This window comes from Cygnus olor, chromosome 23 (genome assembly GCF_009769625.2).
Source record: "Cygnus olor isolate bCygOlo1 chromosome 23, bCygOlo1.pri.v2, whole genome shotgun sequence".
Classification (NCBI taxonomy): domain Eukaryota; kingdom Metazoa; phylum Chordata; class Aves; order Anseriformes; family Anatidae; genus Cygnus; species Cygnus olor.
Window position 1 is genome coordinate 4,045,001 of NC_049191.1, and position 26,321 is coordinate 4,071,321.

Below are 26,321 nucleotides of genomic sequence, written 5' to 3' on the forward strand. Positions count from 1 at the left end.
GCGTGCTTATTACCAGCCTATTGTTGCGTGCTGTTGCCTAATGCGTTTTGGCAAGACCTGTGCAGGCCGTGCCCTCTGCCCCAGCCCCGGAGGACGAAGAGAAGGAGGAGGAGGTGAGGTGGGCATGACGGTGAGGGGGGCACCCTCTGGGCTCCCCCAGCTGGGAGTGTGGGGGCTTGGGACCCTCTGCTGCCTGAGGGAGCACAGGGAGGGAGCCACACGTCTGTTTTACGGGTTTTTTTAATTTTTATTTATTTTTTTCGACACGAAGGCTGGAGGCTGCCCTGAAGCCCGCAGCGAGGCCTCCGCTACCAGGCTGGTCCCGCTGGGCTCGCCTCCGCCGCCTCCCCCCGCCCTTATCAAAGATGGCGCCGCCCCTCCCTTCCCTTCCCTTCCCTTCTTCACCCCCCCCCCCCCAACGCCACGTGACGCGCGCGGCGCCGGATGGGGGGCGTGGCCGGAAGTGCGCGCGTGCGTTCGTGTCGGGAGGGGGCGGTGGCGGCGGGATGGAGCCGGCGCGGGAGCCGCGCGCTGAGCGCTCAGGTGGGGGCGGGGAGGGGCCGGGCGGGGAGGGGCGGGGCCTCGCTCGGGTTGGCCACGCCCCCTGATGTGGGGCCACGCCCCCCGCGCTGCCCCCTGAGGGGCCGGAGCCGCCCCCGCCCCCCCCCGGTGGGGCTCCCGGAGCGGGGCCGGGGGCCCGGGGGGTTCCGGGGGGCTCCGGGCTCGGTTCTGAGGGGACGGACCGGGACCAGAGGGACGGAGCGGGCCCCAAGGGGCCTCCCGAACCCCCAGGCGGGTGAAGGGGCCGGGGGGCCGGACACGAGCTCGCCTTCGTGTCCTGGGAACCTTCAGCGGGGCGTTTGCTCCTGATTGGGGCCAAAGAAAAAAAAAACGAGTTTTGCTCCGTTTTTAGGCTGAATTCGCTGCTGGTTTCCCAGCCGAACGCTGGGGCCGGCCCTCGAGAGGCCTCGCTGAGTAAAAGAGGCAGGGGAGGGCCGCGGGGCTGTGCCCCCGGGGTTGTCTCAGGGCGCTGGCCGGGCCGTGCAGCGCCGTGCGGTGACCCCCTCACGAACACGGCGGTGGGTTTTGTGCCAGCCGGGCGGTTATTTGGTGCTCCGACCGCCGCTGGAGCCTCCTCGAGCTGCAGGCCGTGTCCTGAGCGAGGGGGAACAGCTCTGCTCTCCCTCCCAGGTCAAACCCCAGGCGAGGATCGGGGCCGTCCGACCCGGCGAGCGCAGCCCCCCAGTCAGCGTGCACGGAGCAGGACTTTATCGCAGGACTTTATCCTTCGCAGGATTTTATCCTTTCAGTGCGTAGGGCAGCAAGTTGCAGGTGTTGAAACAGGGAAGCGACCCGGGCACGTTCTCACGCTCGCTTCGTTGCGGCGTGCTCAGACCCAAGGTAAATAAACGCCTGGCAGCGGCGGCGTTGGCTCACGCCGGGAGGTCCGGGTACGTTCTGAGCCAGCGTAGACGGCGTGCAAACCCCTGAGCTGTCACAAAGGGCCCAGCGGGTAGGAACGTGCCCGTTTCTTGACACCATTTTGCGTTCAGATCCAGCGTGAGCCGTGCTGGGGCTGCAGGTGCCAGCAGCAGAGCAAGAGAGGCTGTAGCGACCTTACAGGGCTGTAGCGGCCCGTAGGACAACCTAGCTTGCAGAAACAGCCCTAAAAAATCAGGGGTTATGGAAAGCAGTCTTTCCCCTCTCTGAATATTGGTCAAAACAACTTTTTAAATACGCCTGGAGCATCTCTTGAATCTGATGGCAGGTGAGAGAAGCGCCGAGAGATGCCCAAACTTCTGCTCGGCGCTCCTGGGATGCAGAGGGATAGGTTTCGGCCGAGGAACCCCGTAACCTCTCCAGGAACCGATGGCCGTGCTGTGCAGAGGGAGGAAATGCCTTTGTAGCGAGTGCCTGCTGCCACCGGGTGGTAACCAGTCTCCACTGCATTTGTACAGGCCTTGCTGAGCTCTTATTTTCGTGCACGCGATAATTTACCCAGTGTCTAATTCGTTCGTGTTCGCGTCCTTTTTTTAGCATAGTTTCCAGAGCGAGCAAAACGGGATTCGCATCTGAGAGCAAAGAGCTGGGTGGAAACACAGAACGTGGAGAGAAACGCATCCTTAACGAAGGCTGCGTCTTTTTCTACTGAAATGTTTTTAACCCGCTTCTGCCTTTTGGTGTCTCTTTTTTTCTGCTCATGCAGGTGCTCTTTTAAGCAGCGCTTTTTGGGGCAGAGGCATGCCAGCTCTGACACTGTGTTCTCTCCCAGAATGGTGCTTGTGGGCTGCAGCTTTTTGTAGAAGTCGTTGCTTTCTGTTACAAGGTGTGCTGCATCGTGACAGGAGCAGGCTTTTTAAAGCTGTTTGCTTTGAGCCTTCTTGGCACATTCATGCTAGGTTTTTTCTCTGCTTTAAAAAAAAATATATTTAAAGTGCTTGGACAATTTTTGCCTCTCTGCTTTAATAGGATTTGCAGCTGTGAATGCGCTTTAATAGAATTTACAGCTGGGCTGAAGTATTCCCTCTCTTAAAATAACATTGCAGCTTCGTGATTCGGGAGAATGTGCCTCCCACTAGCTGCTTTGTCTGTAGCTCTGAATGCTGTGGAGCAAGAGGAGAATATGAGCAAAACCAAAACTTTTGTATGTGGCAAAATAGGAAGCATAACCCTGTGGTTCAGGACTGGAACTATAAATGAGTGCACTTGGGTCTTGTTTGGTTTTTTTTTTTTTGGCTTGGCCAGTGCCTTGCTTTCTGCTCCCGCATGCAGCTGTTAACCTGCCAGTTTTTTCTGTCATTAAAATGGGAATAGGAAAACCTCAGAGCGTTGTTAGATCATTAGGTGATCGTTCTGGGGATCTTTATGTACTGTGGCGCACTGGATTAGAAAGATGGCAGGTGGGAAATGGTGCAGGATGTGGTGTCGTTGGAGCCCAGAGAGAGCTGCGGGTCTTCTGTTTCTCAAACTGAAAAGCAGTTGGTGGCTGGGGAACCAACGGAAGAAATGTGTTATCTTAAAAAGCTGCATAACAGATACTGCCTGCCTTTGTGGCTCCGGGCCAGCAGTTTTCAGAGCTGGTCCCAGAATGTCAATCCAGAACATACAGAAAAGAAAGCAGCGAGACTCTGCAAAGTGTTTTAAATCTTGCAGGTAAGGTTTTCAGGGAAGAGATGGAAGAGAGCCACCTCGGCATATGCAGTTTGCTCGACAGGCAGATGCCCTCGCTCTGGAGAGCAGGACCCCTGCCAAAACGTTGGAAGATTGCAGGTGGAGAGGGTGGCGTTACGCAAGTGTCACGTCCTGAAGATGCTGCCTGCGATGGAGGGAAGCAGTGGGGGAAGCCTGCCTCTTCTTCAGCGTGCCCCGAAGGAGCTTGTAGGGCCGTGCAGTGAAGGCAGCCCGCAATAACTCAGATTTCTGATTCCCAGGAGCAAGCTCTGGGCAGGGAGCAGGCGAGAGCCGAGCGTGCCTGGCAGCGCCTGACCGACTAGGAGCCCGCTGGCAAAGTGCTCGCACGGATGTTACGCTCCGAGTCCACGTTTTAGTTCTGCCTCCAGTCCAAAAAAGGTTTAAATCCCATCGAACACATTGGAACTAGAATGTGTGCGTAGATGCTTGGCTGAGCTGTGGCTGGAGCCGCTGGTGGTTCTGCTGAGGCAGGCGGTGAAGAGGCCAACGAGACTGCTTCAGGTATTTACACTGGCCTGGTCAGAAATGTGCTGAGGGAACACGTTACAGCCTCTCTTCCTCTGCATCCTAGCCAAGGTTGAGAAGTCGGGGATATTTTTTTTTAATTTTATTTTTAGGAACAGTATCAAAGAAGCCTTCTGTCATCTCTCAGTTCCGTGAGCTCTTTATACGTGACTTTCTTGTTCACAGAGAGTCGCAGCCCTTTGAAATACCTGATAGTAAATAAAGGTGCATAATTTACAAACGCGGCTGAAGCCAGAAATAACTTTTTGTCTCTCTGCTCTTTGTTTATCAGTTCAGGTTTCCAAAACCAGAGGGAGAACTTCCTTGGCATCAGGGAGCTACTGAGGCAGCTTTCAAGCTTGGAATGGAGCTGGTGAACAGACAGGATCCCTACCTCCGAGAGGTCGTGCGGTCTGCAGTGTGCTGCAGAGCCCTGACGCTTCTGCTGCAGGCAAGTCTGATCCTGAACCGAAGGTGCTGCAGTGTCTGTTGTTCGCTGCTCAAAGGCTTCTCTCCTTGGTACCACCTGGTGCGCCACGAGCTGGCTGCTTCTGTGGGGCTGGGAAATCGCCTTCCCATGTGGAGAGGCAGGAGGCCAGCTGCATCCAGGGAGGCAGGTTGCTGTTAAGTAAAATTACAAACGTTTCCTTCTAACTTACCATGTTTTCATGCTGCTGTTGCAAGGGGCGGCTTTGGCAGCGCGAGAGGCTGGTGGGTCTGTTTATCCGCAGAACAGGAACGGTGATCTCCTCCTGCACGTTCCTCCCAAGTCTCACTTCAGAGACATCCTCCTCTGAGTGTGGGGTAGCTCAGTTGCTCTTGGTCTGCTCCGTCCTAGCTGTGTGTGTGCCGAGGCAGCCAGCAGAGCCCAGCTGTAGCCATGGCCCTTGCGAAGCAAAACCAGCCTGGGAAACGTCCCCGGGAGCGGGCCAGCGGCCAGCAGATCGTGGCAGCCCGGTCACCGCTGTGTGGGCTGAGTGGGACCATCGGCAGCGATGACAGACTCTGTAGTGCAAATGCCAGAGGCCTGCTTGGTCCAGCTGTGTGCTTCGTTGTAAAACATCGCCTTTGTAGGTCTGTTAGTCCCGATTTGTTTAGTGTGGTCCTTTCTCTTTTCTCTGCCAGTGCTGAATCCTTTGCCAAGGACTCATTCCAGTCTCCACCTAGTAAACTGCAAAACTTGCATTTGGGGGAGCTGTTCTTTTCAGAAACGTGTTTTCATTTGTCTTCCGCATCAGTTTCCTCTGGGAAAATCTTTTCTTGAGTTCTGTCTCCTCTTCCTTGCACATCGGCTGGGACAAGAGCGCCAAATTCAGTAGCAAAGGAGGCTTGCCAGTGCTGCAGAGGCAGCCGGTGTGAGCACCTGCGGCTAGATATGCCCGAGCACAGCACTGAGCAGCCTTTCCTTATCCAATTCCACAGGGATTCTTGCTGGATATTTTCAGTTTTACTCAATTCAGCTGTAAATGCCCCAAAACAGTCAGCACTTTTTCACAGTCTTACAGGCATCCCTGCTGGGAAGCCCGTTAGCCTGTCTTCTGTGCTGCTCTCGTCTCCTTGAAACTCCAAATTCCTCCTCCAGCTCGGTGCTTTCAGCAGGATCCAGGAGGCTCTCTGCCGGACTCCAGCCCTCTCTTCTCCTCCTTCCAGGCCGTGTTCAACCTCCTGATCCCGGACCACGCTGCGGATGCCTTCTCCCCGCCTCGACTGCCCGAGCCCGGCGCGTGGGACTTGCTGGCGGAGCGGCTGCTGGGGGGCCTGGCGCGCTGGGACGCCGAGCACTTCCTCTTCATCGCCGAGCGGGGCTACCTGTACGAGCACAACTGCGCCTTCTTCCCTCTCTACCCCCTCAGCCTGCGTGCCGTGGCCGAGGGGGCTCTGTGGCCCCTGCAGCCGCTGCTGCGTTTGCGGAGCCGCCTGCTGCTCTCGGCCGTCCTTCTCAACTCGCTCTTCTCCGTGCTGGCAGCCGCTGCCCTGTACGAGCTGGGCTGTGGCGTGCTGCGGTGCCGCAGGGCAGCCTTCCTCGCCGCCCTTCTCTTTTGTATCAGCCCTGCCAACGTGTTCATGGCAGCTGCTTACTCGGAGAGCATGTTCGCCTGCCTGGCGTTCAGCGCCATGTGGCGACTGGAGAAGGGGCAGAGCTGGCTCAGCGCTCTGCTCTTCTCCCTCGCTTCTGGCGTGCGCGCCAACGGGCTGGTCAATGCCGGCTTCTTCCTCTACTCCTGCACTAAATGCTTCGCCCTCGGGTTCCAGGTGGGCTCAGGACCGGGAAGGAAGCTCTCTCCTTTATGGAGGCAGCTCCTTAGCGTGGCGTCTTCAGCGGTTGTGACGTGTGCCGGGATTTGCCTGCCTTTTGTTTTATTCCAGTATTATGCCTACGTGAGGTTTTGTGGCCCTGGCACCGGCCTGGAGCTGGATGTCCCCAAGCCGCTGCGGCAGCTGGCTCTGGACAAAGGCTATCATCTGGCAGCCACGAGCGGGGTTAAACCCACGTGGTGCTCCCAGCGGTTCCCTGTGGTCTATTCCTATATTCAAGATGTTTACTGGAACGTAGGCTTTCTAAGGTATTTTGAGCTCAGACAGGTACCAAATTTCTTGCTTGCTTTGCCTGTCACGTTTCTGGGCTTCTGGGCTGCCGGGACCTACGTCGTTGCAAACCCTCGGCACTGCCTGACTCTTGGTCTAGAGAGAAGAAAGGATGAACAAGAGGGTAAACCAAGAGCTGGATTTTGCTGCCCCGCTGTCTTTGTGTACGTGGTCCACGCCACGGCCCTGCTGCTCTTTGGATTCTTCTGCATGCACGTGCAGGTAGGGCCTTCGTAGCAACACAAGTGATTTCTTACAGGGAGCGTGGGGTGGTGGCTGAGGGCGTTTGGTGGCAGTCCCAGCTCAGTGCTGTTGCAGCTGCAAAACAAACGCTTTCCCTCTCCCATTTTGGAGCTGCTTCCAAAGCCATCCGGCGTCTGCCGGGGAGTTCCCAAAGGGTTTCCAGGTGCTCGGTGTGTGAGGATACTGGGACCGATCAGAGGGACCGGCTGCTGGTGGCTGGCATCTGACGTGCTGCTCGCCCAGGAGCTGGGTCACCGTCCTGCTGGGCTGAGTCCAGTGGGTGGCAGCGAGAGGATCCAGAGCCTGGGCCAGCCCTTCAGAAGTGCTTCAAGGTCTTTTCAGCGGCACTCAATGCAGGGGTTTTCACAGGAAAATTAATTGAGGAGTGAGACTTGGATCTCCTCTGCAGCTGCTGTCACAGTTCCCGAGCGCGGCTGTGACAAGGATTTCGGTGGCAGTCCCCGTGTTTGTCCAAAACCCGGCGACCACTTGGCCGCTCACAAGAACATCTTAATAAATAAAGCAGCCTGGAGCCGAGTTGTTTTGTTGCGAGTGCAATAAATTCCAGCACCGCAGCTCTGGGGCTGTATTTCTTCCCCTTTATCAGCAGCCTGTTGGAGGCAGATGGATTGCGCCTTCCATCGCTCGCGGTCGGGGTTGCTTGGGGCCAGCCCCATAGCTTACGGGATTCTCTCTGTCTCTTCCAGGTGCTGACCAGGTTCCTCGGCTCCTCCAGTCCCGTCCTCTACTGGTTCTCGGCCCACCTCCTGCAAGAACACGAGCGCTGGCTCTGGACTGAAGGCGCTGCCGGGCAAACCGCGGTTCCTCCCCCCACGGGGTCGGGGCTGGGTGCGTCGCCTGGCTCCTGTGGGACGGGGGCTGCGGCAAACCCCCTGCTCAGGCTGCTGCGGAGCTACCCCCTCGTGACCCCCCGCAGCAAGTGCGTCCTGGGCTATTTCCTGGCCTATTGGCTGCTGGGGCTGGCTCTGCACTGCAACTTCTTGCCTTGGACGTAGGCAGCGGCTGTGCCTCCGTGTCTGCACAGGCTGCAGAGGGGGCGGTCAGCATAGAAACTCACTTTTTCTATTAAGAAAAAAAACAAAAACACAAAAAAACCTGCAGCGTGGTGATGCTGTTGGCTGGTACAAAGGTGCTGCTGCTTGGTGACTGAGCTGTGCTTTCCGTGATCCTGGGGGATCCAGGACATCGACTGAGGGAACTGGGGGGGTTTGGGCTGGACAAGAGGAGGCTCAGGGCAGACCTCATCGCTCTCTGCAGCTGCCTGAAAGGGAGGTGTGGGGAGCTGGGGGTCGGCCTCTTCTCACAGGTGACCAGGGATAGGACCAGAGGGAATGGCCTCAAGTTGTGCCAGAGGAGGTTCAGGCTGGAAATGAGGAGACATTTCTCCTCAGAAAGAGCTGTCAGGCGTTGGGACGGGTTGCCCAGGGAGGTGGTGGCGTCACCGTCCCTGGGGGTGTTCAAGGAGAGGTTGGACGTGGGGCTTGGGGACGTGGTCAGTGGGTGGCGGTGGTGGTAGGGGGCGGTTGGAGCAGGTGATCTCGGAGGGCTTTTCCAACCCTAATGCTTCCGGGATTGTAGGGTCTGAAGGACCTGGGGCATGTCTCTTCCACCCCTAATTTTCCAGGGTTCCATGATCCGGGGGCTCGGAGAGACCCGGGGGGGGGGGGGGAGCCCCGGGAGCACCCGCTGCTGCCGCCCCCTCCCGCGGCCACCAGGGGGCGCAGCGAGGCGCCGGGGGTGGGGGCGCGGCGAGACCGCCGCGGTGGGCGGGGCTCCCGCGGGTGGGCGGGGCCGACACGTCCGCGGGGCGGGGCCAGGCCGCGGGGCTCCGCTGGGCTCGGCTCGGCAGCGGGCCGGGCGCTGCGGGCGGCGCCATGCAGGAGCGCGGCTACCGGCACATCCCGCCCGCCGGCCCCGGGCCCGGCCCCGAGCCTCCCCCTCCCGCCGCCGCCGCCGCCTCCTCCTCGGCCTCCTCCGAAGGGCCCGGCCCGGCCCGGCGGCCCCGGCGGAAATGGGAGGTGTTCCCCGGCCGCAACCGCTTCTACTGCGGCGGCCGCCTGATGCTGGCGCGGCACAGCGGCGTCTTCGTCCTCACGCTCGGCCTCATCCTGGCCACCAGCGGCCTCTTCTTCGCCTTCGAGTGAGTCCCGGACGCGTACCCGCCCCGCGGGGCTGCGGGGATGGGGCCCGGGGGACTCCGTGCCCTGCGGTGTCCCCCTGTCCCCACCCCTCCTGTCCCCCCCGTTTCCCTGTCCCCCTGTCTCCCCTGTCCCCCCGTCTCTCTCGTTCCCCCATTCCTTGTCCCCCTATCCCCCTTGTCCCTCCGTCACCCATCTCCCCCATTCCCTGTCCCCCTTGTCCTCCTGTTCCCCCATTTCCATATCGCCCTGTATTCCCATTTCCATATCCCCCTTGTCCCCCTATCTATCCTAGCCCCCTGCCCCCCCCATTTCCCTATCCCCCATTCCCCTTATCCCCCTGTCCATCTCCCCGTTTCCCTATATCCCCTTGTCCCCCTGTCTCCCTATCACCCTTGTCCCCCTGTCCTCCCCGTTTCCCTATCCCCCCTTGTCCCCCTCTCCTCCTTGTCCCCCTGTCCCTCTGGGCACCCCCCACTGCCTCACCCAGAGCCGTCCTGTCTGCTGCTGAGCCCCCAGCCCCACTCTAATTGGGAGCCTCTGGGTCCCCACGTCCTGTCCCCAGGTGCTCAGGGTCACCCCTGGTCCCCAAAGACCCCCCCTGCTCAGGAGGGGTGGGCAGGGGCAGCCCCGCACCTTGCGGGCTGGTTTAGGAGCTGCACCCCAAAGAGGGGAATCCGCTCACAGCAGCGGGGTGCCCTCCTGGTGTCCAGCCATCCCTCCCCTCCGAGCCTAAGGAGGGCGGAAATCCATCTGGAATCGCTGCCAGGAGTTCGTAGGGTGGATGTGGTACAGAGGGGCAGCAGGAGCGGTGTGCCGGGGGTCTCACCCCGAGGGTCTGCCCTCGCTGTGTCTGGGGGAGAGGGAGCAGCCTCTGCCCCATCCCCTCTCCTTTTGGGAAGCCGGCCCTGCTGTCTTTTGGGACTCCAGCCCTGCGGCTCCGGGTTCCTGCGCCCCGCGGGCAGGGAGAGCAGGGAGCACCCTGCGCTGCCCAGGAGGAGCTGGGGAGGGAGCACCCAGCACTCGGGGCTCCGCTGTCCCAGCCCCGTGCTTCTCACACGGGGCTTGTTCTTCCCACCGCTGCACCAAGCAGGGGATCGCGCCTGCCTCGGGATCCCAGGGTTATCCCTCCGAGCCTCGGAGCAACGCTACAGCCGGGCGGACGAAGGCGTTTGGTCGGATGAGAGGTTCTGAGAAGCCAGCCAGGCTCCAGGCAGCAACGGATCCCTGCACGAATGCTCCTCTCTCGGTGGCGTCCGTGCCTCTCCGACAGCTTTCCCTGCTCGGTCTGAAGCTAACGGGCAGCACCAGCACAGTAACTGCTTTGTGCGGGGCCAAGCAGAGGACGTCTGCTCCCTCCTCCCGTCTTGCCTAGTCACTGTTTCTCGGTTAAAGATGTCCCGGGGCTTTCCACGTTGTTTCTGTAGCGGTGTGCTTCTGTTGCATCAGTTACGCTTTGCTAGATGCATAAAAAAAAACCAGTAACTGTGTCTATAGTTGACATTGTTACGTAATTTCTTGCTGCCTGAAGGAGGAAGGAGGACTCCAGAGATCCACCCAAAAAATGGGTGACAAGGACGCTCGTCTCTCTGATTTCAGAGCCCTTTCTGTCCCTCCACCAGGGAGAGGACCGAGGGGCTCGACAGCAGCGCTGCTCTCAGGCCGAGGGGATTTTGTAGCTTGATGTCTGCTCTGTCCTGGACAGCTGAGCTGAGACAAAAGTTACTTAATCCCTTCGCTGCCTCGCCGTGTCACCAGGACTTAGCGCTGCCGCAGGGCTCAGGCAGCTCGCCGGGCTGTGCCCGGTCCTGGTGCTTACCAGTGCTCAGAATAGCAAATCCCTTTGCAGAGCGGGAGGGGGGCTCCAGTTACGTAAGGAGCCGCGTCCCTCGGGTCCTCGTGTTCGTGCTGGGGGTGATGGAGCTGCCCGGCTTTTGATAACGCTGGTCCCTGGGTGCCGGAGTGGGCATCGACTGCTTCGGTGCCGGCAGGTCACAGCACCTGCAGCGCTGATGTGTGCGGGTCAGGCGTCTGGCACGGCACGAAGGCACGCGAATCATCCCGAGGCAGCAAAGCTGTGCTGAATCGAAGCCAAGGTCCCTCAGCTTCGGATGAAGCAGGACCACATGCACGCTGATTTTGATCCCTGATTAATTCCGGGTGTTTCTCCGTGTGTTGTTGTTGCTGCTGCCATGTAGAAGGTGACCGGACCTCGGTTTCCGCAGGTTTCTGCAGTATGAATCTGGGGCTTCAGAAGGGCACAGAGGCTGCGTAGAGGAGCTCGTGCTTTGTGTCCAAGACCCGGTCCTCCCAGCGCAGCTCCAGAGCTGCAGGGTGCTCTCAGGGCTGGCTCTTGCCTTTCCAGGGGTCTCTGCAAAGCAGCAGAGCTTCAGTCCCCCCACCCCATGATAATTCGTAGCGTGTAGTGTGATAGCTGATGGCCAGTTCTGTAGGGATGGTTGGTAACGGTGCTTTTTTTTCTCTTTTCACAGCTGTCCCTTCCTTGCCACCCACCTGACCCTGGCCATCCCCATCATTGCAGCCATCCTCTTCTTCTTTGTCATCAGCTGCCTGCTCCAGACAAGCTTCAGGGACCCAGGTATCCTGCCCAGAGCCACCCCCAGTGAGGCTGCAGACCTGGAAAAGCGGATCGGTGAGCCTTCTCTTCCCTCTCCTGCCTTTGCTTTGGCTCACGCCTGTGTGTGCACATTTCAGGCTCGGCGAGTCTCCTCTCTGCAGAGGAGTAGAGGTGGTTTTCCTTTCTGTTCAGTCCCATAGCTAGGCGAAGCCCCGTGCAGGGGATGGGTGCCTGTAGCTGTTCCCAGGACCACGCTGGATTTGGCAGCGGCCCTGCAGAGGGCTGGGACGAGGCAGAGCTCGTGGCACCAGTGCCCTGCCCGCCGGTGCTGTCGGGGTCTGTGTGCCAGCAGCTGGGGGAGCACAAAGTTCCCATTCAGAGGCCGGCTGCCACGCTCTTGGACGCAGACCGAGTTCTCATAATCTGAGCAGTTTGGATCTAGGCTGGGATTCGCAAGGAACTGGCTACAAAACTCGATTTACTTTCCCTCTCTTGTAAGAGCCGGTTCTTGGCCACCCCGATTTCCACCGCCGCCCTTCTCTAACGCGGCTTCATGCAGAGACCCTGACAAGACGGGAAGCTGCTGAGGCTGAACCAAGCAGCATTATAAAGCTGCTGAAACGAGAGGCGTGCTTGGAAGATAAAAAGCACTTGTGCTCATCCCCACATCATCTGGGACTTGAAGGGAGAATTTTCCCCGGGCCGGTAGGTAACAGACAGGATCTCCTGAGTGGTGTTCCTGGGTCAAAGAAATCTTCCTAAAAACCCACAGAAGTAAAAATCTCTTCTATTTTCATGGGACAGTCGCAGTTGAGCTAAACTGGTGCCAGGAAAGAGATCCTTTCCGCACTGAGAGCGGTTCCACAGCCTGTTTAATCCAACATCAGGGTGGTCTGTGCTGAGCGAGCAGTCTTATTTTGCCTGTTGTCGCTGCCTCGCTCCCGCTGGTTGGTGGTGTGGTCGCCCAGCCAGCAGGGGATTTGCCTGCACGAGCGCTGACCCGCAGCTTCTCGCTATGCTCAGCGCAGGGAAGGTGCCGGGGCTGTGCCCGAGCCCCTGCACTGCAGGAGAGCAGAGAGCAGCATTGGCTCCATGGGTGAAATCCACGCTTGGGGTGAAGGAAAGGGGCTGTGGGTTTGCAGCCCGAGCTCTGTATCTGCAGCACAGGTTTGAAGGCCGACGTGAGAAGGAATTGAGCCCTTAATCTACGTGCTAACCCCAAGCGGGACCATCCCTCGCGGAGACTCCTGCTGGTTTTAGTGGATTTCAGAGCTGTTTCTGGTAAACCACGGCAAATCTCGGCTTAAGGGTGCTGGGGGCTGAGCTGAGAAGCCTCAGCCGTGTGAGGAGGAAGAGGCTGCAAGCTGCGGTTGGCCCCCACGTCCTCGCTTTTCCCTACAGCCGTGCCCTGCTCTGTTCGTGTGAACGTTGGCGCCGTGTTCCAGGGCAGCCTGGCTGCTTCCTTCCTCCTCCATAGCTTTGTGTCGTTCTGACCAACGCAGAGAAATTGGTGCATTTGTGCATGACAAAAAAAATAGTTAGTGACCTTTCCTGTGCCCTGATTTTATGGGTTTTCATTTGGGCTCCTCTTCTCTGGAAATCCTTGCAAGTCCCATCCTCCCCGAGGGATGCCCGGCAACAGGGGAATGCGCTCCGAGAAAAAGGCTCGGCTCAGCACCCTGCGTCAGCTGCCCAGCCCCTGTTGGTGCTTCCCAGCAGAGGCTGCTCCTTGGGGCAGACGTGGGGGCTTGCTGTTGACGAAGCTGGGGAGCCCGATCTGCTCCTCTTTTTCCTCAAAGAAAGGCTAGAGCCAGAGTGCCAGAGCAGCAGCGCGTTTGTTGGTTTGAACGTTGTCCGAACTTGGAGGGATCTGGCTCCGTACATCCCTCTGCAAAATGCTGGTGCTGAATACTCAGGATAATTAGTTTAGGGAGAATGGTTTTTAAGGTTATGACTGCCATTGAGCCAGCTGTACCTCGGGGTTTCTTTATATTGATATATTTATATAAATATTTATATTTCTATGGTTTCTAACAGTATGCTCGTGTTTGTCCCGTCTGAAAGCTGCTCTCACACCGTGTTTGCTCTGGCCAGGAGGGTGCACGCACCCAGGGTCCGTGGCCCGTGTTGGTGTTAGGCTTAGTGACAAATGCCTCATCAACACCGACGTGGGGCAATTTCAGCCTGCCCTACGGAAAACAGTTGCAAGGCAATCGTTCTGCACTTGCCTAAAAAACTGGTTTTAAAATCTCCTCGGAGCGGTTATCTGTGCTTCCATTTATAAGAGCCTACAGCAGGAATCTGGCTGCAGATGCTGCCTGGTGTGCCAGCTGTTCCTGCTAACATAATCCATTTATTTTCCTCAACTCGCTCGCTGGTACATCTCTATTTTCAAAGACTTCCTCGGGGTCGGAAAGGTGCTCTTTCAAGAGCGACTTAAATAAACCACTAACCCCCAAACTGCAGACGTGGCACAGAGGCTTTGCAGCTCACGCTTTTGCTGAGCAGGTGAGAGGCTTCCAGCCGCCAGCTCCGAATGAATAACCGCGTGCCGGCGCACACAGGTGAAACGCAGCGTCTAAAAATCCTCCATCCCCACCTTGAGGAGGGGGAATCCTCGCGCGCCACCACAATTGCAATGAAATCTGCCTGGAGCGCTTGAGACCTGCCTGCTGCCCTCCTGCTCCCTGATGGAGACGAGGCTGGCTCCTGCGGGATGCTTCTGCAGAGGTCCCCCCGCTGCTTTCTGAACCTTGGCTGCTGCTCTTACAGCAGGGACGGACCTCAGCCGTGTGAACAGGGCCCGCTGCCTCCTCGCGTCGTGATCTGTTCGGCACCCGGAGATGAGCTGGAGTTGGGCACGCTAACACTGCTGCCTTTGTGCTCGCTGTTTGTAAGTTGCTTTATGTTCTCGGAGCGCTGGGCAGAGATTACTTCCTCTTGGCACCCCGTTGACAGGGAAAGGACGTAAAGAATGCCGTGAAGAGCCGACTGGATTTCTTGACTGCCAACTCCGCAACAAATCGCGTGGCTGAGCTGCCTCCCAGCTTTGGCGTTAAAGTCGTGTGCTAATAACGCCTTTCTCTGCCCGGAGGCAGCTCGCAGCGACGCGGGGTCATTGGGTCGGTTGGGTTTCACCTGCCCTGCCCTGACTGCTCCTTCTCGCCCTTGCAGACAGCATGGGCACCTCTACCTACCGCCCGCCCGCCCGCACGATGGAGGTGGTCATCAACAAGTACGTGGTGAAGCTCAAGTACTGCTACACCTGCAAGATGTTCCGCCCGCCGCGCACCTCGCACTGCAGCGTCTGCGACAACTGCGTCGGTGAGTGCAGGGAGTGGGAACGTGCTGGTGTTGGTGGAGAGGTTGGACGTGGTGCCTGGGGACATGGTTCAGTGGGTGACGTTGGTGGTAGGGTGATGGTCAGACCAGATGATCCTAGAGGGCTTTTCCGACCCTAATGGTTCTAGGATTCTGTGTTCCTGAGCAGATTGCTTGTGCTCTCCATAAAGGATTGCAAAGCAAGACACCGAGTGTGCCGCTTTGGTGCCTCGGGGGCAGCACACCCAGTGCTCGCTCTCTGCTTTCCCTGTTTCGGAGGGCACTGTGCTGTGAAGTATCGGTAAGGCCCCACCGAACACGAGGTTTGCTGCTGGCTCGTGGTTGTCTCTGGCCTCAGGGTCACTGAGGAGGTGGAGGCACCTCCGCAAGTTCTGGTTTAGCTCAGCCCTGTCCTCGCCCCATGTCCCCAGCTTGTGGTGGGGCAGGAGGGGTCGAACAAAGGCGAGAAAAGCCTCTGAAGGCCCCAGGCAGGTGTAGGGGAGCTGGAAGACCCCAGCACCCTCTGCAGGAGCAGCGTTCAGCCTGGAGAAGAGAAGGCTCCGTGGAGACCTCATTGCAGCCTTTCAACGCTTAAAGGGGTCTTATAAAAAGGATAGAGAGGGACTCTTTGCTCGTGTAGATAATGATAGGACAAGGGGGAGTGGTTTTAAACTGAAAGAGGGTTAAAACTGAGAGCTGCCCGGCGCTTGGTGTCTGGGGATGGCTGTGGGTGGTCGGGTCCTGCTTGCGCTGCCTGGAAAGCAGCCACGGCTGGGACAGGGCTTGGAGAGGAGCCGTGGGGAAGAACGGGCGTGCGCCAGGTTTGTGCTGAGTTTTGTTTGCGTTGGTGTCCCCCCCAGGAGGGTTACGGCGGTGCTGTTGGTCTGAAGCACAGCCCTTTCATTACAGGATGGGAGTGTTTCCAGATATACTGCACCTGCCCCGAGTTCCCAGGCAGTTTCTGTGGTTTTAGAGGCCTATCTTCATAACTTTGAAATATATTTTCTGCTCGGACGAAGGCGGGGGGGAGCAGACGTGCAGAGAGGGAGCAGCGAGGCCGCATGTACACACCCAGTGCTGCTGGTACTGGAAAACCTGCCGCGTGTCCCTGCTCAATTTCAGTTTTAGTAATGGGAGATGTTACCAGTCACGAGGCTTGCATTCACGCAGGGTTTGGGGAGAGGAGAAGTTTGGCCTTTTAAAGATTAAAATTCTTTAAAAAGGGCGTATCAGCAGGCTGCAGTGCTGTTGAAACTTGTTGCTAATGCAGTGCTGCAGAGAGCTGCTGGTTGTGCTGCAGTGGGTGGAAGCTCAGTTTGCAGCCCCCGGTTTTCGGAGTTTGAGCAGCGAGCGGGAGCCGGCAGGAGCCCTCACCCCGTTCCTCTCTTTCAGAGAGGTTCGATCACCACTGCCCCTGGGTGGGCAACTGCGTGGGGAAGCGCAACTACCGCTACTTCTACGCCTTCATCCTCTCCCTCTCCTTCCTGACAGCCTTCATCTTCGCCTGTGTCGTCACCCACCTCACTCTGCGTAAGTATCGAGGCAGCAGCCTCGCTCTGGGCACAAAGCATCTCGAGGCCCCCCGTTCATGTAGGACGAGCATGGGAAGGGTCTGGCTTCTCTTGGTTTAAGCCCTGCTTCTCAGTGCAGGTGGCTTGAATAAATCAGGTTTCACGTTGCAGGGAGCCCCAGATCCACCCTGCTCCTCGCTGCAGGGAATCCTCAAGAGCCGCCGGCGTGGTTGTCCCCTCCAGAGCAAACGAGTTTGGTGCGGTGCTGGGGCAGCGCTGGGCTTTGTGCGCACCTGCCCTGAGCCCTGCGGGGAAGGTGCCTCACCTGCCAGCCCTAAATCTCCCAGGGCTGTCTGCTCGCTGCCATTTCTGCAAAGTTACAGGCTGCAGATGCTCTGCAGGCAGCCGGGCAGATCCGTCTGGCCCGCGGGGGGGTGGCTGCATGCTGGGGAGCGAAGCGTTGGCTGGGGATGCAGAGGAGATGCGAGGCTGCCTGATGGGACCTGGTTCCTTGTCACCTTTTGCTTTGCAGGCTCGCAGAGGGATGGCTTCCTCACCACCCTGAAGACAACACCCGCGAGATATCCTTCCGATGCCATCGGGCTGCCGAGCAAACACTAATTGTGTAACGGAGGAGGGCAGTTACTAATTGGGTAACCTCACGGGGGTGCCCTGGTGCACTCCCCACAACTTCATTTAGTGCCCTGGCCTGGTTGGGGCAAGCAGGCCCCTCTCCGCTCGCAGCCTGTGGACACCTCTGGTTCCACCTCACTACCAGGGACGAAGGCCAGTAACAAACTGGTTTCCCAGTTTGCCAGGTTATGTGGGAAGGGGAATGGCTGGAGAAGGTTGTCCCTTGGTGGACGCCTGCAGAAGGGCATTGGGAGTGGGGAGGTAGCTGGGTTACTTTTGTGGCCCAGTTGGTGTGGGCTTCACTGTGAGTGCCTCCTAAAACAGCCCCTGCATCTCTGCTTGGGATGGTTTTGTGGCCTGAATCTTCCTTGACTCCTGTTTCACCGTGCTGGAGCTGGTCATTTGTTTCTTCTCAGTCTGGTCTATTCTGGGCCTCTCAGGTTTTCACACTTATTTAGTCGCCTCCAACCTGACGACAAACGAAGACGTGAGTACCTAAAAGCCTGGCCTTTCACCCCAAAAGCTGCGTGCAGGCGGGGCTGCCAGCCCTGCTACTTTCTCAGCAGAGGTGAGGTTCCCAGGGACTCCTCGGCTCAGCATCTTGGTGCCTGTGAAAATCCCCTGCAAAGCAAAAAGCCCCTGCCCAGGGCGCAGCAGCAGGGGATCGTGGTGGGAGGCCAGCACGTGTCACTCGTGTCAGGCCTGGAGGTAACGAGCTGCAACGTTAGAAGGGTCACGTGTGAGTTTTTTCCAGCCCGTATGCGGCCTTGCTCAAAGTGAGGAGTTCCGAGGTTAAAAAAGGAAAGCTGGCCCCAGAGATCTGGGTGTCAGCCTGGGACACGGCTGATCTTAATTCAGCATGCTGCCTAACCACAGGCGTCCCGCGAGACCCTGGGCAAGTCCCTTTGTCTCTGTCAGTTCCTCGCGTCTAGCAAGCAAATAATGTGCAGACGTCTTCTGATGAGATTTACCTTAAAGACCGGGGTGCGTGCAGACTCGAAGGGCCGGGTGAGGGCCCTGAGCGGGGCAGATTGTACAGAAAAGCAGGATCTGTCTGAGCCTCGGAAGGAACCAGAATTCACCCTCCTGGCTAGAAGCACCTGTAATCCTGGCTGGAAGCTTCCAGCACTACAGACGGCATGTTTGCATCCCCACCTTTTCTTTTTTTTCTTTTATTTTCCCCTTCCCTCTCCCCCTTTCTGTAATTTAGAGTTATTGGCAGGGCTGCACAGGGCTGTGAAGCTGATGGAGGTACCCAGCACCAAGGGCACCACGTCCACAGCACGTGGCCGCTGCTCCTTGGGCCACGCTGCCCACGGTGCCAGGTTTGTGCTGCAGCTGGGGAGGGGAAGTAAAAGCAAAAGGAGGAAACGTGCTGGTAAATGGGTCGCTGCAGCCAGGGGCCCGAGGCCAGGTATAGCATCTGCCCACTCGTGTGCCTACGCTTGATGCGCCTGGAGTTTCGAAATCGAGAGTCGCAGTGACAGCTGCTCGGGGTGGGGATGCGGGAGATCAGGAGATCATTTTTTCCTTTTGCAGAATGTCCCGGGAAGCCCCTCGCTGTTTATTTAGCCCTCGGAGCACAGGGGGACCAGAGCCCTGCTCCGATGAGCTCTCAGCCTAGGAGAGGGCGAGGGGAGGAGGCTGCTGGCGATGAAGGCAGTGACACTGCCAAGCTGGCACGCAGCACAGGAGGACGCAGCTTTGGAGCCTTCAAGCTGCAGGGCTGAGCCCTGGCAGAGGCAGGAGCAGCACACTGCTGTCTCCCCTGGCTGCCTTCCTGCAGCTGTCCTGCTCGTCCAAGCAGATTGAGGGAGGCTGTTTGCACTAAGGCAAACTTTCCGCCTCGTGAGCAAGGGTTTTAACTGAGTCCGTCACTGTGTAATTAGCTACTATCGCATCTTCCCTACCTTAATCTGCACGTGTCCTTTTCTTTCAGATCAAAGGGTCCTGGTCAAATAAGAGGGGCTCAGAGTTTGCCAATCCTTACAGCCATAAAAGTATCCTCACAAACTGCTGCGCGGTGCTGTGTGGCCCGTTCCATCCCAGGTGAGAGCCTGCGCCGGGAGCTGCACCCCGCTCTGAGAGCGGCCTCGGCAAGCACAGCTTTGGGTTACCCCGACTCCCAGGAGAGCTGGTGCTTCTCCTGTTTGAACTTGAAGAGTTTGGGCCACCTGTAATGGTTTCATGGAGCTTGCAGCTAAGATGTCCGGCGATTCAGTAAGGGGAGAGGAACAGCACCAAAGGGCTCGGCAGCAGATGGTAAATGCTGGCAGTGGCAGTGCTTCTTAGCACGTTTTCCTCTGCTGCAAGCAGCCAGCAGCGATCTGCCCCAGGCAGTGTGAACACCCTGGTTTTTACCAACTTGGATTACCTGAAATACTCAGCAGCACCCCACCAAATTCTCTTACCTGTGAGATAACCTGGGCCACTGCTAGCTTTCGGCCTGAAGCGCAGGCACCTGCGGCTGCTTCTCCTTTCGTCCCACGAGCAGCAGGGGATTGTTACAGCTGCTCTGACACAAGAGGGTGCACTCGGGCAGAGCCGTGCTGTGCTGCAGCAGCTGAGGACCTGCACCCTTGAGCAGAATTTGTTCACTGGGCCTGCTGCGGATTTACGTGGAGCAACCCTGAGGTGCTAACGCAGTGTAGTGTGACAGCAAGGGAAGGCTGTGCAGCTACAGTCGGTGTGTTTTGTATCTGGCCCTGCTCTCCCCATTGTCCACTGCTCTTTGTTGGCTTCAGAGGTGCCAAAATGCCAGGGCTGCCGTTCAGCAGTGGTAAATGTGCGGATTCAGGGAGCTGGGAGGTTGTGGGAGCATAGCGTTTTGCTCCAAATCTTTCCACATCCGTGTTGTTTTCCTGTTGTAAAGTCCTTCCGCCGGTTCCCACTTGGGTTTGTGGTGTCCCAAAGCTTTCACTGCCCAAAGGCCGTCCGGTGGCTTGTGTGATAAGTCTGTGGTTTGTCTAATGGGCAGGCAGCCGCATTATCCATCCAGACCGCTCCTGCTGGCGCGCTGCTTCCCATGGGGAGAGCCAGTTCTGACCCTCTGTGGCTTCTGAGCTCCCGTCTTCGCCACGGGGGTGTCTGCATGTCAGCAGGGTTTCGATTTTGTGGACAGAGCGGGTTTAGCTGCCCCGGCCAGCTGAGGCAGTGGTCTGCAGAAACTGTCCAGAAACTCTTCGATTCAGCTGATGTGCATCTGGTCTCCGTTTCTGCCAGCCTGACTCCTCTCCCCTTGCACCCTCTCCCTTTTGTTTTCCAGTTTGATAGACAGAAGAGGATTTATCCAGCCAGATGTCGGGACCCCGTCCAGCCCGAAGAGTGAAGTCCCTTCCTTCGGAGCCAAGCCTGACACCAGCATGGTAGGAGGCATGCCGTAGCGGTGCTGTGATGTAGCCCCGAGCCTGCTGCGCCCGCACCTCGCTCCGGCCAGCTCCTTCCCATCTCCCTGGCCTCAGGCAGGACAGCCCTGCGATGCAGAGCTGCCAAAGACTCAGTTGAGCCATACGTTGCCTTTTTTTTTATTATTATTATTTATTTATTGGTTTTGTTTAATTGTTTCACTGTGATGTAGCCTGCCCGGACTCCTGACTGATGCAGGACCCTCAGGCTCGTGCAGAAAGCAGGGAACCCCCCTGCACCTGGGAAGCAAACGGGTCTGGGGAGCCCCCTGACCTCTAAACCTGGGGAGTTTGCTCCGGGAAATCGCCGTGTTCCCTGCACGGGGAGTGAAGGGGCGCTGAGGATGGGAGGTGGGACTGGCGAAGGGTTCCCGCTTGGAGCCGTGCTGCCGAGCCTCGTCCCCTGGGCTGGTGGAGGTGGAAGCTCCCTGGTGTCCCTGCTATTTCCACAAACGCCTCTTGCTCCTCTGTGCCAACATGGAGGGGCTGTTCTGTGTCTTAATGGCCGGGTTCTCGCCTCGGCCCGCTCCAAGAGCAGCTTTTCTTTTCCAGCAGCTGCTGTGCCTTGGTAGGTTGTGGCCATGCAGCTGGGGAGACTGGCTCACAGCAGGCGTGGAGGCTGGGTAGGGGTCCCAGTGGATCCTGTTTTCTGTCTGGTCACCAGGGGAGTGCTGACAAGCTCCTCGTGTTTCCAGTAAGACAATGTTTTGCAGCAAGGACACAAGTTAGGAGGGCCCTCCTTTTAGTGGGGGAGAGGATCCTGCAGCTCTCCCCATGAGATGCTGGCTACAGTTGTAAGGTTCGGGATCCTTAGCTTGCCAGGAAAGCCTGGCTGTAGCCGGCCTGCAGAAAGAATTAATGGCTACAGAAAAGTGGGTGAGTTCCCAAGGGTCCAACCCACCCCAGGTGGTTACACAGAGGAAGCAGCAGGCGGGTGCTGGTCTCTGATAACCTCGTGTTGTGGTTTTGGTTTGGTTTTCTGGCCAGCAGACGAGAGCAGGGCTGTCCCCAGCACCTCAGGAGTGATTCCCATGTGCCTCGGCGCATCCATGAGCATCGCTCCCGGCCCGCAGGGACACAGGCGAGCTGGGCTGGGCTGCCAGCTCTGCGGGTTGCCAACACTGGAGCGTGCATGGAGGAGAATCACAGACCTTGTTAGCAATACTTGAATCGCGTTACTAAAAGCTGCTGGATAATTTTGCACAATTTGTAGATTTTTTTCTATGTAGAACGTTTTATATTCGATGTAGATAGCGTTGTGCATGTTAGCACCAGGGCAGAGGCTTGCAGTGTTTTGTGTCAAGCTGCCTGGTTAGGTTTTCTGTGAGTTAAACACACAAATTTCAGCCTCGGGCAGGGGCAGCAGCGCATTTAGGGGGGCAGCCTGTCCCCACTGAATTAGCCAGGGTTGTGCTGTCCACACCGTGAGTGACCGAGCCAGCCCCGACGGGTGTCAGCGGATGGCAGAGCAGCCTCTTCCCCTTGCCTTGCCTTTCTGGCTCGCTGCGGGGCTCTCCCTGCTTGCCTTGTGGCCACCAGCTCTGCCTCTGCCCTGCGAGGAGCCAGAGCAGCAGCAGGAGCGCAGGGCAGGGCAGCTCCAGCACGGCTGCTGACCTCCACCTCGCAGCCTCCCCCTGTCCCCCAGCTTCCACCACCAGCCTCTGGCTCGCTGCGAGCTTGGCTGGCCCTGCCCAGAGCCTGGAAGCTGCTGAATTTCTGCCCCATCCCGGCAGGTGGCCCTCGCCGAGCGCTGCGGGAGGCTCCCTGTGGCTGGGTGCCACCTCTCGGGCTGGGTGCTTCAGCCTGAAAGCCAGCGTTACCTCCTTGCTCCTGCTGCCCTGATGGCCCCAAGGGGGCTTGTCGCTGCCTGCAGGGAGCCTCGGTGCCACCTTCCGGCAGCAGACCCAGGGACGGGACAGGGCGAGTGGTGCTGTACGGAGAGGGTCTGATGCCCGGAGCGGTGTGTGGGGGTGTCATTGGGGGCCAAACTCCTTCCTGTTCTTATTTAAACTGGTTTCCTTTGTTACTCGATGTAATAAAATTATATTTTTAAAGAGTTAATTGCTTGGATTATTATTTTATTCCTTTAAGACAAAGGGCAGGTGTCTCAGCCTTCAGGTTGGACGGTGCATTAGTCACAGGGCTTGCCTGGAAGCTCCTAAAATCTCCCATGGGATGGGGCCACGAGGGACACTTAGCAGCAGCCAGAGCCAAGGGATTTTCCTGTCCCAGTCCTCTAGGAGAGCTCTGTCCTTTTCTGACCCATCCTTTTCCAACCCGTCCTTTTCCGACCCGTCCAACCCAGCCCCCTCGCTGTGTACCCGCAGGCGCTGCGGTGCGTAACCTCTGGTGTCTTCCCCAGGAGGACGCCTGCCAGGACTTTGCCATTTCCTGCACAGCCTGACGGGATGTGCCCCCTCCTGGGATGTTAGCCCTGCTTTCTGAGGGCTAGCTGGTAAGAAAGTGCTTTCTTCTCCTCGCCCAGCCATCCACCCGAGTGACCCATCTCATCCCCACTGCATGGCCAGCTCCCTCCATGAGCCCATCGCCTCCAGCTGCATTGCCATCCGTGTGCCCCAAATCCCGACCACATCCCACCAGTGCGGGGCTTCCATGGAGGGGTTCCTGCAGCCTTGGCAAGGGGTGCAGGATGGTTTCCCCTTGCCAGACGGAGTCAGATGGTCTGCGTGGTGGTGCTCAGAGGATGATGTGCCCCAGGGCCAGTTTGGCCTCGGGGCAGAGGTGCCGTGGAGCTCGGGGTTTGCTGGACAGAGCATGGTAGTGGTTTGTGCTCGGTGGAGCTGCTGGGAAACCCCCAGCTGATGGGGAAATCTGGTGGTTGTGGTGAGCAGAGGGCTGGGAGCTGGATCAGATTCCTCACCGCAGCTCTGGTGCACTTTGGGGTTCAGTCCATCCTTCCCCTCCATCGCCCTGTGACTCCGTTTGTCCTTCAGCGTGCCCGGAGCTGAGGTAAGTTCCCTTCAAAGCACATGGTGAATTAGCACGGCTTTGACTGCCCGGTGCCAAGGGCTGCAGCACTGCCCTCTCTCCTGTCCCCACAGCTTGAGACGTGGCATCAGGCACAGGGCTTTCTCCCTGCTGCTGTCTCATCCCCGGAGCAGGTTGGATTTCTGGCTTCAGCATCCGCTGGGCAACCCCTGGCAAACCGCTGCTGCTTTCCCCGGTGTATTTCTGCTACTAACCATCTCTTTCTCTTCCTCCCCTTCCCTTCCCCTGCTCTGGGGCCATCCAGCCTGCCAAGTGCAGCCAGCAGTTCTCTCTCTGCCTCTCTTGGAGCACCCCAAGGGAAGCCCAGACCCTGTGGGCAGTTCCTGAGAGGACGACAGCCATCAGCACCGCCTGTGCCTCCGCTCTCCAGGGCTGCGCCTTCCTCCCTCCAAGCCGCCAGAGAAGGGGGAAAGCAGCCGTGTGCAAGGAAAAGCCTTCCCGGGCCGCCCTCCCATGGCTTCCGAGCTGAAAGCCATACAGCATCCCTCCCGAGTGCAATAACTGGAGTTCCTGCTGCCTCCCGGGGTGGGGAAAACCCCACACAACTGAGCCAGGGCCACCAGTGGCTCCCCGTAACCAGCCTTACCCCGCATGCCTGGGGGCTCCCCGCTCGGAGACGCCGGTTTTTGGGGGAGCAGGCTTAGTGTTGGGGCCGCTGGTGTTACCCATCCAATCCCCCTGGGCTTTTCCCCAGCCCCTCTCCAAGCCCCCCATAGGAAGGGATTTGGTGTATGGTCAGCGTTCGCCCTCCCAAACCCTGCCCCACAAGTTCCCCGTCTTACTGTTCGTGTTAGCAGGGCTCTGATTTAGGGGAAGGGTCCCCCTGTGGAGCCGCATGGGTTGGGAGACATTCTATGAGGCCCAGCTTAGAGCCCGGTAGGATTTGCCACCTATTTATGCCTTTGATTTTTGTAACGAAATAAAATTTCTCCTATTTCCTATACGTCGGTGTCTGCCCGTGCTGTGGAGCTGCTCCCTGCGCCTTGTGCTTAACCCGTGTGGTGTGGGGGAGCCAAGGACGGGTTCCTGCCACGGGGTCAAGAGCTCCCCAGGCTCCCTTCTCGTACCGATGATGGCCTCAAGGCGAGGCTTGGCCTCCCCCAGCTTTAAGCAGCCTTCTCCCTGCTGTCTTCCTTGCGTTGACCCCCAGCAAAATTCATCGGTGTCCCCCCCCCCACCCCATGCACCCACCCTGGCCCTTGAAATGCTGGGAGCGGCCCGGGGAGCAGCGGGGCGCTGAGCACCCTCCCAACACCACCGGGATCGGACGCCAGCGGCCTCCTCCTGCCGCGGCCGAGCTGCCGCAGCGCCCAGCCCCAGCCCGCCGGCGGCATCAGCATCACCGGCTCACGGGGCAGGCGGCACGTACCGGCCTGGGCAGCATGCCCTGGGGCTGAGCTTTAATTCTTCGTCCCTCTCTCCCCGTCGGCGCGCATTCAGGTGCTGCTCTGCCGCGTCCGGAGCACCCATGGGTGCTGTGCAGGGTGATGCTGCGGCCGAGCTCACCCCCAGCCTTTGCCTCAGTGGGGCGCAGCAAGCTGGGGCTCTTCCCTTTACCCACCCTGCTTATTTTCACAAAACCGGTAGAGCAGAATATTTTTGCGGCCTCTTCGTAGCTAATTGCAACCTAAATTTGGCAGTGGCTCAGCACTTTTGGCAGGGGCCGCTGACAGGAGGCAGCTGAGCCAAGGCCGAGCCAGTGACCCCCCCCTCACAGAGCTCGCACTGCTGCTTCCTATGGCCCTGGGGGGGGCCCTGCATGGGGTCTCCTCCCAGTTGCCCCCCCACAAAGGGACCCATTTTTGTGATGGGAAGAGGTGGCGGTCAGAGGGCTGGGCCTCCCACCAGGTTTGGGCCTCCCACCCCTCGTATGGAGGATTTTATGCTTGTTTGAGGGGTTTTAGGGGTCTCTGGGGTCTCACTGGACAGCGTGGTTGTGGGGGGCACCCCACCTGCCACCCCTAGGACATGAGGCAGGCCCAGGAAGGTGTTCCTTTGAAACCACAGCCTCCATGCGGCCATTCGGTCTGAAAAGCCTTCCTGTGGCTTAGCGAGGCCTGCTCTGCTCTCACTGCTCACTGTCTGGGCGCCGCACATGGCACAGGCACCCCAAACCCCACATCTCCCATCACCCGTGTCCTGAGACACCCCGAGAGCATTGCAGGGAGGGCCCGGCTATACTGGGGGCTGAGGCTGTTCTGGGATGCACATGGTCAAGAAAAGCAGCCCCGGCCTTCCTCCTGTCCCCAGCATCCCCGTCAGGGCCAAGGAAAGCACGGCATGGTGTTGATAAACCACGGGGCTGTGGCCCCATACGCCTGGCTGGCCCTTCTTGCACGCTCCGGCCCGGCTGAGCGCAGGGCCCCGCGCGGGCTGCAGCAGCGCCGGGCGTCTGCCAGCAGCAGCCGGCGTGTGGGAACAGGCTTAATCAGGCTGAGAGCGAAACTGCAGCGCAACAACGCCGAGCGCAGATCCTAATCTGGGCAGAGCAAGCACCTACTGCAACCCTTTGCAAAAAACAAAAAAAAAAAAGAAAAAAGAAGAAAGAAAAAAAAGAAAGAAAAAAGAAGAAAGAAAATAAAAAACAACCCCCCCCCAAACCCAAACCCTTCAAATGCAGCGTGAAGAGCTCAGACCAGTCACTGGTGAGATGCTTCGACCGGGCTGCAGCGGGGGAGACGCGGCACCGGGTCAGCAGCGAGAGGCAAAGAAGCCTCAAAGGGGCTCTGCAGGGTTTGGGGGCTGTCAGCTCAGTGTTGTTTGGTGGCATTTTAGATTGTTCTGGGGCCGGGGCCTGGCGTTTCCAAGGGCCAGGGTGATTCCCCTGATCTGGGCAGTGTGGAGGAGCTGGGAACGCCCCAACCCCGATCCCAATCCCAATCCCTGCAGCGGTGCTTGGGCAAGGCAAGGGCTGCTCCTCCTGCCTCGGTTTCCCCACCTGTGGGAATAAATACCTGCCCTTCAAGCCCTCGCAATTACCAGTGAGTTAATCACCACGTAAAAACGACAGCGATAGGATTTTTGGGGAGGAGACCATCTTTACAACCGGGCCCACCCCATGCCCTGTTTCTCCAGGGGGGTGGGAAAAGCACACCAGGCGCTTCTGCTTCGCCCCCAAAACGCCGACCCCGCCACTCCTCGTTCCAAGCACTTCCAGCAGCCAGGGATGAGTCCCCCATTG

General features: G+C 58.5%; 2 protein-coding genes across 16 annotated transcripts in view; both read left to right on the top strand.

The window, feature by feature from the left end:
* Positions 1-7,628, top strand: part of PIGV (phosphatidylinositol glycan anchor biosynthesis class V) — a 9,423-nt gene extending 1,795 nt beyond the window's left edge. For 2 of the 12 annotated variants that reach the window (XM_040535130.1, XM_040535136.1), the window contains 3 exons: positions 3,989-4,309; positions 5,347-6,504; positions 7,233-7,628. In XM_040535130.1, the coding sequence (XP_040391064.1) occupies positions 3,989-4,309; positions 5,347-6,504; positions 7,233-7,541 (1,788 nt within the window). In that variant the 3' untranslated portion in view covers positions 7,542-7,628. The other 10 variants (XM_040535134.1, XM_040535132.1, XM_040535133.1 and 7 more) reach the window with 10 other exon arrangements.
* A 763-nt stretch (positions 7,629-8,391) lies between these two features.
* ZDHHC18 (zinc finger DHHC-type palmitoyltransferase 18) lies at positions 8,392-24,275 on the top strand. Of its 4 annotated transcripts, none has more exons than XM_040535013.1 (10): positions 8,392-8,686; positions 11,177-11,337; positions 14,437-14,586; positions 15,976-16,113; positions 16,627-16,675; positions 17,112-17,214; positions 18,667-18,776; positions 19,993-20,092; positions 22,494-22,586; positions 22,800-24,275. In XM_040535013.1, exons 1-9 carry the CDS (start codon positions 8,421-8,423, stop codon positions 22,533-22,535), a joined length of 1,119 nt encoding a protein of 372 aa, XP_040390947.1. In that variant the 5' UTR covers positions 8,392-8,420; the 3' UTR covers positions 22,536-22,586; positions 22,800-24,275. The 4 variants fall into 4 exon arrangements, with proteins under 4 accessions (XP_040390947.1, XP_040390945.1, XP_040390946.1 ...); XM_040535011.1 differs by having other exon boundaries at positions 22,459-22,586; positions 23,385-24,268; XM_040535012.1 differs by having other exon boundaries at positions 23,385-24,267.
* The last annotated feature ends 2,046 nt before the right edge of the window (positions 24,276-26,321 follow it).

Excerpts from the sequence above, each read along its gene's own strand:
- ZDHHC18 (XM_040535011.1), top strand. The coding sequence starts at position 8,421 with ATGCAGGAGCGCGGCTACCGGCACATCCCGCCCGCCGGCCCCGGGCCC. Across the intron at positions 11,338-14,436 it reads AGACCTGGAAAAGCGGATCG|ACAGCATGGGCACCTCTACC; the intron begins GTGAGCCTTCTC and ends TCGCCCTTGCAG. Across the intron at positions 17,215-18,666 it reads ACCTGACGACAAACGAAGAC|ATCAAAGGGTCCTGGTCAAA; the intron begins GTGAGTACCTAA and ends CTTTTCTTTCAG.